The sequence below is a fragment of the Pseudophryne corroboree genome, chromosome 9 (genome assembly GCF_028390025.1).
Source record: "Pseudophryne corroboree isolate aPseCor3 chromosome 9, aPseCor3.hap2, whole genome shotgun sequence".
Lineage (NCBI taxonomy): Eukaryota > Metazoa > Chordata > Amphibia > Anura > Myobatrachidae > Pseudophryne > Pseudophryne corroboree.
The window spans coordinates 443,133,926-443,149,012 of record NC_086452.1 but is presented as its reverse complement, the minus strand read 5'-3'; the positions used below and the strand labels follow the sequence as shown (position 1 = coordinate 443,149,012).

The 15,087-nt window shown below is 48.3% G+C and overlaps 1 protein-coding gene across 3 annotated transcripts in view; it reads left to right on the top strand.

The window, feature by feature from the left end:
- Positions 1 to 14,716, top strand: part of ARIH2 (ariadne RBR E3 ubiquitin protein ligase 2) — a 92,801-nt gene extending 78,085 nt beyond the window's left edge. For all 3 annotated transcript variants that reach the window (XM_063941136.1, XM_063941138.1, XM_063941137.1), the window contains 3 exons: positions 11,515 to 11,583; positions 11,944 to 12,027; positions 14,085 to 14,716. In XM_063941136.1, the coding sequence (XP_063797206.1) occupies positions 11,515 to 11,583; positions 11,944 to 12,027; positions 14,085 to 14,156 (225 nt within the window). In that variant the 3' untranslated portion in view covers positions 14,157 to 14,716. The remainder of the gene's footprint in view (positions 1 to 11,514; positions 11,584 to 11,943; positions 12,028 to 14,084) is intronic.
- The last annotated feature ends 371 nt before the right edge of the window (positions 14,717 to 15,087 follow it).

The window sequence follows — 15,087 nt, the reverse complement described above, 5'->3', positions numbered from 1 at the left end:
CTAAGTCCACCGCATGACGCTGGGGCAACACAGGTGCGGTGGGGCGCGTCTCGGGAACTTCAGGGACCAGTGGGCTTGCCCACAGGTGGATCCCTAGGTTCTGCAAGTAGTATCACAGGGATACAGGCTGGAGTTCGAGGCGACTCCCCCTCTCCGTTACCTCACATCAGCCTTGCCTGCTGCCCTCGGAGAAAGGTAGTACTGGCGGCAATTCACAAGCTGTACTTCCAGCAGGTGAAATCAAGGTACCCCTCCTTCAAAAAGGCCGGGGTTACTATTCCAAAATGTTGTGGTACCGAAACCAGACGGTTCGGTGAGACCCATGCTAAAATTGAAATCCTTGAACACTTCTATACGAAGGTTCAAGTTCAAAATGGAATCGCTCAGGGCGATTATTGCAAGCCTGGAGAATTTCATGGTATCACTGGACATCAAGGATGCTTACCTGCATGTCCCTATTTACCCTCTTCACCAGGAGTACCTCAAAATTGTGGTACAGGATTGTCATTACCAATTCCAGACGGTGCCGTTGGTCTGTCCCCGGCACCGAGGGTATTTAATAATAATAATGGCCGAAATAATTATCCCGTACTTGGACGATCTCCTTATAAAGGCGAGGTCCAGGGAGCAGTTGTTCGTCGGAGTAGCACTATCTCGGGAAGTGCTACAACAGCACGGCTGGATTCTGAATATTCCAAAGTCGCAGCTGGTTCCTACTAGAGATGAGCGGGTTCGGTTTCTCTGAATCCGAACCCGCACGAACTTCATGTTTTTTTTCACGGGTCCGAGCGACTCGGATCTTCCCGCCTTGCTCGGTTATCCCGAGCGCGCCCGAACGTCATCATGACGCTGTCGGATTCTCGCGAGACTCGGATTCTATATAAGGAGCCGCGCGTCGCCGCCATTTTCACACGTGCATTGAGATTGATAGGGAGAGTACGTGGCTGGCGTCCTCTCCATTTAGATTAGGAGAGAGAGAGAGAGAGATTGACCTGAGGCTGATACTGTAGAAGAGAGTGCAGAGTTTAGTGACTGACCACAGTGACCACCAGCAGTGCAGTTGTTTTATTTAATATATCCGTTCTCTGCCTGAAAAAAACGGTACACACAGTGACTCAGTCACATACCATATCTGTGTGCACTGCTCAGCCCAGTGTGCTGCATGCCTGCATCATCTATGTATATATTATATATCTGACTGTGCTCAGCTCACACAGCTTATAATTGTGGGGGAGACTGGGGAGCACTGCAGTGCCAGTTATAGGTTATAGCAGGAGCCAGGAGTACAAGACAGTCACATACCATATCTGTGTGCACTGCTCAGCCCAGTGTGCTGCATCATCTATGTATATATTATATATCTGACTGTGCTCAGCTCACACAGCTTATAATTGTGGGGGAGACTGGGGAGCACTGCAGTGCCAGTTATAGGTTATAGCAGGAGCCAGGAGTACATATTATATTAAAATTAAACAGTGCACACTTTTGCTGCAGGAGTGCCACTGCCAGTGTGACTGACCAGTGACCTGACCACACTGACCACCAGTATAGTTAGTAGTATACTATATTGTGATTGCCTGAAAAAGTTAAACACTCGTCGTGTGACTTCACTTGTGTGGTGTTTTTTTTTTTTATTCTATAAAAAACTCATTCTGCTGACAGACAGTGTCCAGCAGGTCCGTCATTATATAATATATATACCTGTCCGGCTGCAGTAGTGATATATATATATTTTTTATATCATTATTTATCATCCAGTCGCAGCAGACACAGTACGGTAGTTCACGGCTGTAGCTACCTCTGTGTCGGCACTCGGCAGTCCATCCATAATTGTATACCACCTACCCGTGGTTTTTTTTTCTTTCTTCTTTATACATACATACTACTACATCTCTTTATCAACCAGTCTATATTAGCAGCAGACACAGTACAGTACGGTAGTTCACGGCTGTGGCTACCTCTGTGTCGGCACTCGGCAGTCCGTCCATAATTGTATACCACCTAACCGTGGTTTTTTTTTCTTTCTTCTTCATACATACATACTACGACATCTCTTTATCAACCAGTCTATATTAGCAGCAGACACAGTACAGTACGGTAGTTCACGGCTGTGGCTACCTCTGTGTCGGCACTCGGCAGTCCGTCCATAATTGTATACCACCTAACCGTGGTTTTTTTTTCTTTCTTCTTTATACATACATACTACGACATCTCTTTATCAACCAGTCTATATTAGCAGCAGACACAGTACAGTACGGTAGTTCACGGCTGTGGCTACCTCTGTGTCGGCACTCGGCAGTCCGTCCATAATTGTATACCACCTAACCGTGGTTTTTTTTTCTTTCTTCTTCATACATACATACTACGACATCTCTTTATCAACCAGTCTATATTAGCAGCAGACACAGTACAGTACGGTAGTTCACGGCTGTGGCTACCTCTGTGTCGGCACTCGGCAGTCCGTCCATAATTGTATACCACCTAACCGTGGTTTTTTTTTTGTTTCTTCTTCATACATACATACTACGACATCTCTTTATCAACCAGTCTATATTAGCAGCAGACACAGTACGGTAGTTCACGGCTGTAGCTACCTCTGTGTCGGCACTCGGCAGTCCGTCCATAATTGTATACTAGTATCCATCCATCTCCATTGTTTACCTGAGGTGCCTTTTAGTTGTGCCTATTAAAATATGGAGAACAAAAATGTTGAGGTTCCAAAATTAGGGAAAGATCAAGATCCACTTCCACCTCGTGCTGAAGCTGCTGCCACTAGTCATGGCCGAGACGATGAAATGCCAGCAACGTCGTCTGCCAAGGCCGATGCCCAATTTCATAGTACAGAGCATGTCAAATCCAAAACACCAAATATCAGTAAAAAAAGGACTCCAAAACCTAAAATAAAATTGTCGGAGGAGAAGCGTAAACTTGCCAATATGCCATTTACCACACGGAGTGGCAAGGAACGGCTGAGGCCCTGGCCTATGTTCATGGCTAGTGGTTCAGCTTCACATGAGGATGGAGGCACTCAGCCTCTCGCTAGAAAAATGAAAAGACTCAAGCTGGCAAAAGCAGTAGCACCGCAAAGAACTGTGCGTTCTTCGAAATCCCAAATCCACAAGGAGAGTCCAATTGTGTCGGTTGCGATGCCTGACCTTCCCAACACTGGACGTGAAGAGCATGCGCCTTCCACCATTTGCACGCCCCCTGCAAGTGCTGGAAGGAGCACCCGCAGTCCAGTTCCTGATAGTCAGATTGAAGATGTCAGTGTTGAAGTACACCAGGATGAGGAGGATATGGGTGTTGCTGGCGCTGGGGAGGAAATTGACCAGGAGGATTCTGATGGTGAGGTGGTTTGTTTAAGTCAGGCACCCGGGGAGACACCTGTTGTCCGTGGGAGGAATATGGCCGTTGACATGCCTGGTGAAAATACCAAAAAAATCAGCTCTTCGGTGTGGAACTATTTCAACAGAAATGCGGACAACAGGTGTCAAGCCGTGTGTTCCCTTTGTCAAGCTGTAATAAGTAGGGGTAAGGACGTTAACCACCTCGGAACATCCTCCCTTATACGTCACCTGCAGCGCATTCATAATAAGTCAGTGACAAGTTCAAAAACTTTGGGTGACAGCGGAAGCAGTCCACTGACCAGTAAATCCCTTCCTCTTGTAACCAAGCTCACGCAAACCACCCCACCAACTCCCTCAGTGTCAATTTCCTCCTTCCCCAGGAATGCCAATAGTCCTGCAGGCAATGTCACTGGCAATTCTGACGAGTCCTCTCCTGCCTGGGATTCCTCCGATGCATCCTTGCGTGTAACGCCTACTGCTGCTGGCGCTGCTGTTGTTGCTGCTGGGAGTCGATGGTCATCCCAGAGGGGAAGTCGTAAGCCCACTTGTACTACTTCCAGTAAGCAATTGACTGTTCAACAGTCCTTTGCGAGGAAGATGAAATATCACAGCAGTCATCCTGCTGCAAAGCGGATAACTGAGGCCTTGACAACTATGTTGGTGTTAGACGTGCGTCCGGTATCCGCCGTTAGTTCACAGGGAACTAGACAATTTATTGAGGCAGTGTGCCCCCGTTACCAAATACCATCTAGGTTCCACTTCTCTAGGCAGGCGATACCGAGAATGTACACGGACCTCAGAAAAAGACTCACCAGTGTCCTAAAAAATGCAGTTGTACCCAATGTCCACTTAACCACGGACATGTGGACAAGTGGAGCAGGGCAGGGTCAGGACTATATGACTGTGACAGCCCACTGGGTAGATGTATGGACTCCCGCCGCAAGAACAGCAGCGGCGGCACCAGTAGCAGCATCTCGCAAACGCCAACTCTTTCCTAGGCAGGCTACGCTTTGTATCACCGGTTTCCAGAATACGCACACAGCTGAAAACCTCTTACGGCAACTGAGGAAGATCATCGCGGAATGGCTTACCCCAATTGGACTCTCCTGTGGATTTGTGGCATCGGACAACGCCAGCAATATTGTGTGTGCATTAAATATGGGCAAATTCCAGCACGTCCCATGTTTTGCACATACCTTGAATTTGGTGGTGCAGAATTATTTAAAAAACGACAGGGGCGTGCAAGAGATGCTGTCGGTGGCCAGAAAAATTGCGGGACACTTTCGGCGTACAGGCACCACGTACAGAAGACTGGAGCACCACCAAAAACTACTGAACCTGCCCTGCCATCATCTGAAGCAAGAAGTGGTAACGAGGTGGAATTCAACCCTCTATATGCTTCAGAGGTTGGAGGAGCAGCAAAAGGCCATTCAAGCCTATACAATTGAGCACGATATAGGAGGTGGAATGCACCTGTCTCAAGCGCAGTGGAGAATGATTTCAACGTTGTGCAAGGTTCTGATGCCCTTTGAACTTGCCACACGTGAAGTCAGTTCAGACACTGCCAGCCTGAGTCAGGTCATTCCCCTCATCAGGCTTTTGCAGAAGAAGCTGGAGACATTGAAGGAGGAGCTAACACGGAGCGATTCCGCTAGGCATGTGGGACTTGTGGATGGAGCCCTTAATTCGCTTAACAAGGATTCACGGGTGGTCAATCTGTTGAAATCAGAGCACTACATTTTGGCCACCGTGCTCGATCCTAGATTTAAAGCCTACCTTGGATCTCTCTTTCCGGCAGACACAAGTCTGCTGGGGTTGAAAGACCTGCTGGTGAGAAAATTGTCAAGTCAAGCGGAACGCGACCTGTCAACATCTCCTCCTTCACATTCTCCCGCAACTGGGGGTGCGAGGAAAAGGCTCAGAATTCCGAGCCCACCCGCTGGCGGTGATGCAGGGCAGTCTGGAGCGACTGCTGATGCTGACATCTGGTCCGGACTGAAGGACCTGACAACGATTACTGACATGTCGTCTACTGTCACTGCATATGATTCTCTCACCATTGAAAGAATGGTGGAGGATTATATGAGTGACCGCATCCAAGTAGGCACGTCACACAGTCCATACTTATACTGGCAGGAAAAAGAGGCAATTTGGAGGCCATTGCACAAACTGGCTTTATTCTACCTAAGTTGCCCTCCCACAAGTGTGTACTCCGAAAGAGTGTTTAGTGCCGCCGCTCACCTTGTCAGCAATCGGCGTACGAGGTTACATCCAGAAAATGTGGAGAAGATGATGTTCATTAAAATTAATTATAATCAATTCCTCCGCGGAGACATTGACCAGCAGCAATTGCCTCCACAAAGTACACAGGGAGCTGAGATGGTGGATTCCAGTGGGGACGAATTGATAATCTGTGAGGAGGGGGATGTACACGGTGATATATCGGAGGGTGATGATGAGGTGGACATCTTGCCTCTGTAGAGCCAGTTTGTGCAAGGAGAGATTAATTGCTTCTTTTTTGGGGGGGGGTCCAAACCAACCCGTCATATCAGTCACAGTCGTGTGGCAGACCCTGTCACTGAAATGATGGGTTGGTTAAAGTGTGCATGTCCTGTTTTGTTTATACAACATAAGGGTGGGTGGGAGGGCCCAAGGACAATTCCATCTTGCACCTCTTTTTTCTTTTATTTTTCTTTGCGTCATGTGCTGTTTGGGGAGGGTTTTTTGGAAGGGACATCCTGCGTGACACTGCAGTGCCACTCCTAAATGGGCCCGGTGTTTGTGTCGGCCACTAGGGTCGCTAATCTTACTCACACAGTCAGCTACCTCATTGCGCCTCTTTTTTTCTTTGCGTCATGTGCTGATTGGGGAGGGTTTTTTGGAAGGGACATCCTGCGTGACACTGCAGTGCCACTCCTAAATGGGCCCGGTGTTTGTGTCGGCCACTAGGGTCGCTAATCTTACTCACACAGTCAGCTACCTCATTGCGCCTATTTTTTTTCTTTGCGTCATGTGCTGATTGGGGAGGGTTTTTTGGAAGGGACATCCTGCGTGACACTGCAGTGCCACTCCTAAATGGGCCCGGTTTTTGTGTCGGCCACTAGGGTCGCTAATCTTACTCACACAGTCAGCTACCTCATTGCGCCTCTTTTTTTCTTTGCGTCATGTGCTGATTGGGGAGGGTTTTTTGGAAGGGACATCCTGCGTGACACTGCAGTGCCACTCCTAAATGGGCCCGGTGTTTGTGTCGGCCACTAGGGTCGCTAATCTTACTCACACAGTCAGCTACCTCATTGCGCCTCTTTTTTTCTTTGCGTCATGTGCTGATTGGGGAGGGTTTTTTGGAAGGGACATCCTGCGTGACACTGCAGTGCCACTCCTAAATGGGCCCGGTGTTTGTGTCGGCCACTAGGGTCGCTTATCTTACTCACACAGTCAGCTACCTCATTGCGCCTCTTTTTTTCTTTGCGTCATGTGCTGATTGGGGAGGGTTTTTTGGAAGGGACATCCTGCGTGACACTGCAGTGCCACTCCTAGATGGGCCAGGTGTTTGTGTCGGCCACTAGTGTCGCTTAGCTTAGTCATCCAGCGACCTTGGTGCAAATTTTAGGACTAAAAATAATATTGTGAGGTGTGAGGTATTCAGAATAGACTGAAAATGAGTGGAAATTATGGTTTTTGAGGTTAATAATAATATGGGATTAAAATGACCCCCAAATTCTATGATTTAAGCTGTTTTTTAGTGTTTTTTAAAAAAAACACCCGAATCCAAAACACACCCGAATCCGACAAAAAAAATTCGGTGAGGTTTTGCCAAAACGCGGTCGAACCCAAAACACGGCCGCGGAACCGAACCCAAAACCAAAACACAAAACCCGAAAAATTTCAGGCGCTCATCTCTAGTTCCTACGACGCGTCTACTGTTCCTGGGTATGGTTCTGGACACAGAACAGGATAAAAAGGGTTTCTCCCGGAGGAGAAGTCCAAGGAGTTGTCGTCTCTAGACAGAGACCTCCTAATACAAATACAGGTGCCGGTGCATCAATGCACGCGAGCCCTGGGAAAGATGGTAGCTTCTTACGAAGAAATTCCATTCGCCAGGTCCCATGCAAGGATCTTCCAGTGGGATCTGTTGGACAAGTGGTCCGGGTCGCATCTTCAGATGCATCGGCGGATAACCCTGTCTCCAAGGGCCAGGGTGTCGCTGTTGTGGTGGCTGCAGAGTGCTCATCTTCTAGGGGGCCGCAGATTCGGCATACAGGGCTGGGTCCTGGTGACCACGGATGCCAGCCTTCGAGGCTGGGGGGCAGTCACACAGGGAAGAAACTTCCAAGGCCTATGGAAAAGTCAGGAGACTTCCCTACACATAAATATTCTGGAACTAAGGGCCGTTTACAATGCCCTAAGTCAGGCTAGACCCCTGCTTCAACACCGGCCGGTGCTGATCCAGTCAGACAACATCAAGGCGGTCGCTCATGTAAACCGACAGGGCGGCACAAGAAGCAGGATGGCGATGGCAGAAGCCACAAGGATTCTCCGATGGGCGGAAAGTCATGTGTTAGCACTGTCAGCAGTGTTCATTCCCGGAGTGGACAACTGAGAAGCAGACTTTCTCAGCAGACACGACCTCCACCCGGGAGAGTGGGGACTTCATCCAGAAGTCTTCCAAATGATTGTACACCGTTGGGAAAGGCCACAGGTGGACATGATGGCGTCCCGCCTCACAAAAAGCTACAAAGATATTGCGCCAGGTCAAGGGACCCTCAGGCGATAGCTGTGGACGCTCTGGTAACACCGTGGGTGTACCAGTCGGTGTATGTGTTCCCTTCTCTGCCTCTCTTACCCAGGGTAATGAGAATAATAAGAAGGAGAGGAGTAAGAACTATACTCGTTGTTCCGGATTGGCCAAGAAGAGCTTGGTACCCAGAACTCCAAGAAATGATCTCAGAGGACCCATGGCCTCTGCCGCTCAGACAGGACCTGCTGCAGCAGGGGGCCTGTCTGTTCCAAGACGTACCGCGGCTGCGTGTGACGGCATGGCGGTTGAACGCCGGATCCTGAAGGAAAAGGGCATTCCGGAGGAAGTTATCCCTACGCTAATTAAAGCTAGGAAAGAAGTGAACGCAAACCATTATCACCGTATATGGCGGAAATATGTTGCGTGCTGTGAGGCCAGGAAAGCCCCAAAGGAGGAATTTCAGCTAGGTCGATTTCTGCACTTCCTACAGTCAGAGGTGACTATGGGCCTAAAATTGGGTTCCATTAAGGTCCAGATTTTGGCTCTATCGATTTTCTTCCAAAAATAGAACTGGCTTCACTGCCTGAAGTTCAGACTTTTGTTAAGGGAGTGCTGCATAGTCAGCCCCCGTTTGTGCCTCCAGTGGCACCGTGGGATCTCAACGTGGTGTTGGATTTCCTGAAGTCGCATTGGGTTGAGCCACTTAAATCCGTGGAGCTACAATACCTCACGTGGAAAGTGGTCATGCTGTGGGCCTTGGCCAGGCGTGTATCAGAATTGGCGGCTTTGTCATGCAAAAGCCCTTATCTGTATTTTATATGGATAAGGCGGAATTGAGGACTCGTTCCCAATTCCTTCCTAAGGTGGTATCAGTTTTTCATGTGAACCAACCTATTGTGGTGCCTGCGGCTACTTGGGACTTGGAGGATTCCAAGTTACTGGACGTAGTCAGGGCCCTGAAAAGTATGTTTCCAGTACGGCTGGAGTCAGGAAAACTGACTCGCTATTTATCCTGTATGCACCCAACAAGCTGGGTGCTCCTGCTTCTAAGCAGACTATTGCTCGCTGGATCTGTAGCACGATTCAACTTGCACATTCTGCGGCTGGACTGCCGCACCCTAAATCTGTAAAAGGCCATTCCACGAGGAAAGTGGGCTCTTCTTGGGCGGCTGCCCGAGGGGTCTCGGCTTTACAAATTTGCCGAGCTGTTACTTGGTCGGGTTCAAACATTTTTGCAAAAGTCTACAAGTTTGATACCCTGGCTGAGGAGGACCTAGAGTTTGCTCATTCGGTGCTGCAGAGTCATCCGCACTCTCCCGCCCGTTTGGGAGCTTTGGTATAATCCCCATGGTCCTTACAGAGTCCCAGCATCCACTTAGGACGTCAGAGAAAATAAGATTTTACTCACCGGTAAATCTATTTCTCGTAGTCCGTAGTGGATGCTGGGCGCCCATCCCAAGTGCGGATTGTCTGCATTACTTGTTTATAGTTATTGCCTAACTAAAGGGTTATTGTTGAGCCATCTGTTGAGAGGCTCAGTTATATTTCATACTCTTAACTGGGTATAGTATCACGAGTTATACGGTGTGATTGGTGTGGCTGGTATGAGTCTTACCCGGGATTCAAAATCCTTCCTTATTGTGTCAGCTCTTCCGGGCACAGTATCCTAACGGAGGTCTGGAGGAGGGTCATAGTGGGAGGAGCCAGTGCACACCAGGTAGTCCTAAAGCTTTCTTTAGTTGTGCCCAGTCTCCTGCGGAGCCGCTATTCCCCATGGTCCTTACGGAGTCCCAGCATCCACTACGGACTACGAGAAATAGATTTACCGGTGAGTAAAATCTTATTTTCTCTTCCTCTCATCTCTCTCTCCCACCCTTACCCTCTTCCGTCTTTCTCTTGCCCTCTTCATCCCATTCCTCTTCCTCTCATCTCTCTCTCCCACCCTTACCCTCTTCCGTCTTTCTCTTGCCCTCTTCATCCCATTTCTCTTCCTCTCATCTCTCTCTCCCACCCTTACCCTCTTCCGTCTTTCTCTTGCCCTCTTCATCCCATTTCTCTTCCTCTCATCTCTCTCTCCCACCCTTACCCTCTTCCGTCTTTCTCTTGCCCTCTTCATCCCATTTCTCTTCCTCTCCTCTCTCTCTCCCACCCTTACCCTCTTCCGTCTTTCTCTTGCCCTCTTCATCCCATTTCTCTTCCTCTCCTCTCTCTCTCCCACCCTTACCCTCTTCCGTCTTTCTCTTCCCCTCTTCATCCCATTTCTCTTCCCCTCTTCATCCCATTTCTCTTCCTCTCATCTCTCTCTCCCACCCTTACCCTCTTCCATCTTGCTCTTGCCCTCTTCATCCCATTTCTCTTCCTCTCATCTCTCTCTCCCACCCTTACCCTCTTCCGTCTTTCTCTTCCCCTCTTCCTCCCATTTCTCTCCCTCACCCCTCTTCCTCCCATCTCTCTCTCCCACCCTTACCCTCTTCCATCTTTCTCTTGCCCTCTTCCATCTTTCTCTTGCCCTCTTCATCCTATTTCTCTTCCTCCCATTTCTCTCCTTCACCCCTTTCTCCCATCTCTCTCGATCTCCCCTCCCTCTCCCCTCCCCCCCCCCCAGCTCACTGCATGTGCTAGATGGATGCAGTAGTCTGTTTATATAAAATAATTTACTGTTTAGAATATCAGTGCATGCATAATTATCATAGTGCACTGCTATTTATTGAAGGGAAGTTACTGTTGCAGTTGCCGCTTAATGCTGGCCATACATCAGGACGACCCGCATCCGATGCTAGTCGTATCATGATTTCCCTTCAACCGGACCGTTGTGGGGTGGGCCACGGTGGCTGCGTGACTTCACACAGAGCTGCAGCGACCCGGGACGTGCTGGTTAGCTGCCTGCCAGCGTAGCTAGGCTGCGCAGGCAGGTAGCTACTCGGCAGGTGCAAAAGCATCGCCGTCGTGCGATGCTTTCGCACCCGTGCGGTGGGGGTAGGGCCTGGCATGCGGGGTGGACTAGCCCTGTGCTGGGTGTCCCCCCGCATCTGAGTAACTGATCGTAGATGTGTTAAGATCTGAATCACCCCCATGTTACGATGTGCGGACAATTACGACCGATAACATGGACTGCACGTACGATCGGAGGATGCGACATTCAAACTGCGGGACCGTGCATCGTAATCATATCCAAAACATTCACGATGTGCACACGATGCAGCGTATGCGGCGTTGAAATCGTGTATTCGTACACTATTTCAACCTAGTGTATGGCCAGCTTAAGTCCTTCCCTACCGACCCTCTTCCATGCCCCCTCTCTTGTTGCACTATACATTTTATTTATTACCAGAATATTGACTTTGTTAAACACCTGCCCATTGCTTCATTGAAGTATAATCTCAGAACGTGCAGCAGTTAATTGTTCCTTTCTGAATCCCTTGCTCTCAGTGCCGATACACACTGCAATACACATATCCCTACGCTTACTACATGGAGTCCGGTCCCCGAAAGAAGTTGGTAAGTGCTGTCTTAATCCTGTTTATACACGGCGGGCTGCCCCAGTGTTAATGCAGGCTTGTCTGTTTACTGTAATGAGTCCTTGCCTAGTGCTGCTTGCTGTCTTGGGGCGGCACTTTTGGTGATAGAGAACTTTGAATCCTTTTTCAGTGATGTCATTGGGCATCGATAGGCTGCGATCTTCTGAGTATAGTGAATATAATTACACATTACGTGTCCAAAGTTTAGCCGCGTCTGCAAACCCTGTTCTCATTACAGACCTGCACAGCCTCTGTAAAGCTTTCTGTTCTCTGCAACAGGCTTTTATTCCTGTGATATGTACACTGCAGTCTGCGTGACACGTGCTGATCTTTCTTGTAGTTTGAGTATCAGCAGGCCCAGCTGGAAGCAGAAATCGAGAACCTTTCCTGGAAGGTGGAGCGGGCAGACAGCTACGACAGAGGGGTGCGTTACTAAATAGTTTCCGTCTTAACCTAGTCACACGATGCATGCCTCCTATAGTATTATGTTGTCCAGTTCTTACATTAAAGGAGAATTCGATATTTAAATATCTGTAATAAAGTTAATATTTGTAATTGTTTCCTCTTTTTGTTGCTTTGATCTCAGACCGTCCTTTTTGTCATTACTTCTTGGAATCCCAATCCACAGTACAAGAGCAATGATCGTGTCCATGGAGCTTGTCCCCTAGTATTTAACCCATCAGGCCTAACCTCTGCAGAGAGGGATGTGAAAGGCGGTGTGCCAGACGGTCCTCAGACTACACAGTAGTGTCTCACCCCTTTCACACCTCCAACATAACCCAGGTTATTGCCGAATTGACCTGGGTCTAGGTGCAGTGTGAAAGCGCCACCAAAAAATTAACCAGAGTCCATCGACCTGGAATTTCAACCATCGGAAGTGACCAGGGTTTGACCCGTGCAGTGTGAAAGCGTCCGACCCGGGTTATCCAACCTGGGACTCGCAAAACACTGCTGATTGGATGAAATGCGGTGAGCAGCCCCCACCCTTTCACACTGAACCTTCCATGGGGTTTTACAGGGCTGACCCGGGTTCAGCGTGAAAGGGGCTGACCCGGGAATAACCCAGGGGGAGGCGGTGGGAGGGTTAGGGTTGGGCTGTGGGAGGGTTAGGACTAGGGGAGGGTTAGGGTTGGGCTGTGGGAGGGTTAGTACGAGGGGAGGGTTAGGGTTGGGCTGTGGGAGGGTTAGTACTAGGAGGGTTAGGGTTGGTCTGTGGGAAGGTTAGGACTAGGGGAGGGTTAGGGTTAGGACTAGGGGAGGGTTAGGGTTGGGCTGTGGGAGGGTTAGGGTTGAGCTGTGGAGGGTTAGAACTAGGGGAGGGTTAGGGTTGGGCTGTGGGAGGGTTAGGACTAGGGGAGGGTTAGGGTTGGGCTGTGGGAGGGTTAGGACTAGGGGAGGGTTAGGACTAGGGGAGGGTTAGGGTTGGGCTGTGTGAGGGTTAGGACTAGGAGGGTTAGGGTTGGGCTGTGGGAGGGTTAGGACTAGAGGAGGGTTAGGGTTGGGCTGTGGGAGGGTTAGGACTAGAGGAGGGTTAGGGTTGGGCTGTGGGAGGGTTAGGACTAGGGAAGGGTTATGGTTGGGCTGTGGGAGGGTTAGGACTAGGGAAGGGTTATGGTTGGGCTGTGGGAGGGTTAGGACTAGGGAAGGGTTATGGTTGGGCTGTGGGAGGGTTAGGACTAGGGAAGGGTTAGGGTTGGGCTGTGGGAGGGTTAGACTGCGGTACAGGAGGGATTGGATTAGGCTATTGGAGAGGTGGGTTAAGGTTACAATACTCCTCAAAATGTGTCTGGATTTTCAACATCTGTATTCCCCTCCTGGTATTTTGACAGTTGTGTTATCATCCCCAACTCGATGAATCATTACTACTGACTTTTTTTTTTTTTTAATGAAAGTAGAGAAACTGGAAGTGGGCTTAGTAGCTCACCCATCGTACATAGTATTGTATTGTTATGGGACACTAGCCATAAATCGGTGCTCGTTTCTTGTTGTAGAAAGTGAATGTCATGGACCGGATTGGTTTTGACCTGTACCTTTCACTGTAGGCGATTAAGCCTACTCTAACATACAAAGAACACTTCCACGTTGCCCCAGATATGGCTTCTGCGGGTAATTTGATCATAAAGGGTAGAATTATTAGGAAAACCAGATTATTTAGGGGTGGCCGTATCGAGCAGTTTAGAGTGGAGAAGTTGCCCATACCAAACAGTCAGCATCTACCCATCATTTTCTATAAGGTACTTGGTAAATGCTTCCTCGAAGCTGCTTGGTTGCCATGGGCAACATCTGCATTAGTCCTCTTCTCCCACTCATTGTTTGAATACTTCAAACCCATAGTGAAGAGTATATATTCCCTTTTCACAAGCAAAGGTGTAATATTCAAAATCCTGTTTAAATGTGTCCAAAGCCCTTCAGTTTATTTGTGTACTTGGCACTTTAAATGTGGAACTGGATGACCTACAACCTTTATCTTCTCTTCCACAGGACCTGGAGAACCAGATGCATATAGCGGAGCAGCGCAGGAGAACATTGCTAAAGGACTTTCACGACACATAAGAAGCCGGAGAAGCGTGAGCATGTTGTGGTGTGACGGAGATTTGACGCTGGGGGGGAAAAAAAAAAATTAATACACAGTAGCTCTGAGGAATGTGAAGAAAATCCACCTTACCCCGCTCGCTCGTACGAAACGTGGTCCGTTTTAGTTTTTTATAATTATTATTTTTTTCTTATCCCAGCCTCCCACCTTTACCAGATTAGCTGCTGTGAATGGCATACCGTTTCAGATCTTGTCCTTTCCTTTTTATTTTATTTTTGGCATTTTTTTTTTTTTTTTCTCCTCGCCCTTTTTTCTTGTTTTATACCTCTCCTCCTCTCTCTCCACCTGCCTGCTATCTACTGCGGAAAGCAACTCGAGACGTGGAAGTGTTTGTTTGTTTGATTCATTCTTTTTTTTCTTTTTCTTTTTTTTTTGTCCCGGATGGCAAGTGTTGGAAACGTAGTTCAATTTTTTGAATGGCTGTTAATAGAATTAGATTATTATGCAAAATGTCCTTTTGAACTGTTGTACAATTATACAGAAAAAAAAAATAGAATTACAAAAACACTTTTTAAAAACATTACCATTCTGGAGAGTTTTTTTTATTTCTTTTTGTCGCTATCACTTCTAGCTGATACTTTGCGTGTTTTTGGTTTTATTTCGTCATTCAACTCCTGTTTCTTTCCAATTCTTTTGCTTATTTGTTTAAAACATTGCGTGGACTCATTAGGAAAAGGAGACTACCACCGAGAAATGTGCGTCATACTTTGCACTGCAGTCTTGATCCCCATATTACCCCGGGGTGTACACACCTGTATACACATTTCTGTAATGGTTGAGTAATAACCATTTGGCAGTTGCAGAGCTAAACTGGAGAAAGGCTGCATAAGAACATTTACAGGGGACCAACCAGGAGCCAGTTGGAGTGTTGATACGTTGCGGTTGTACAAT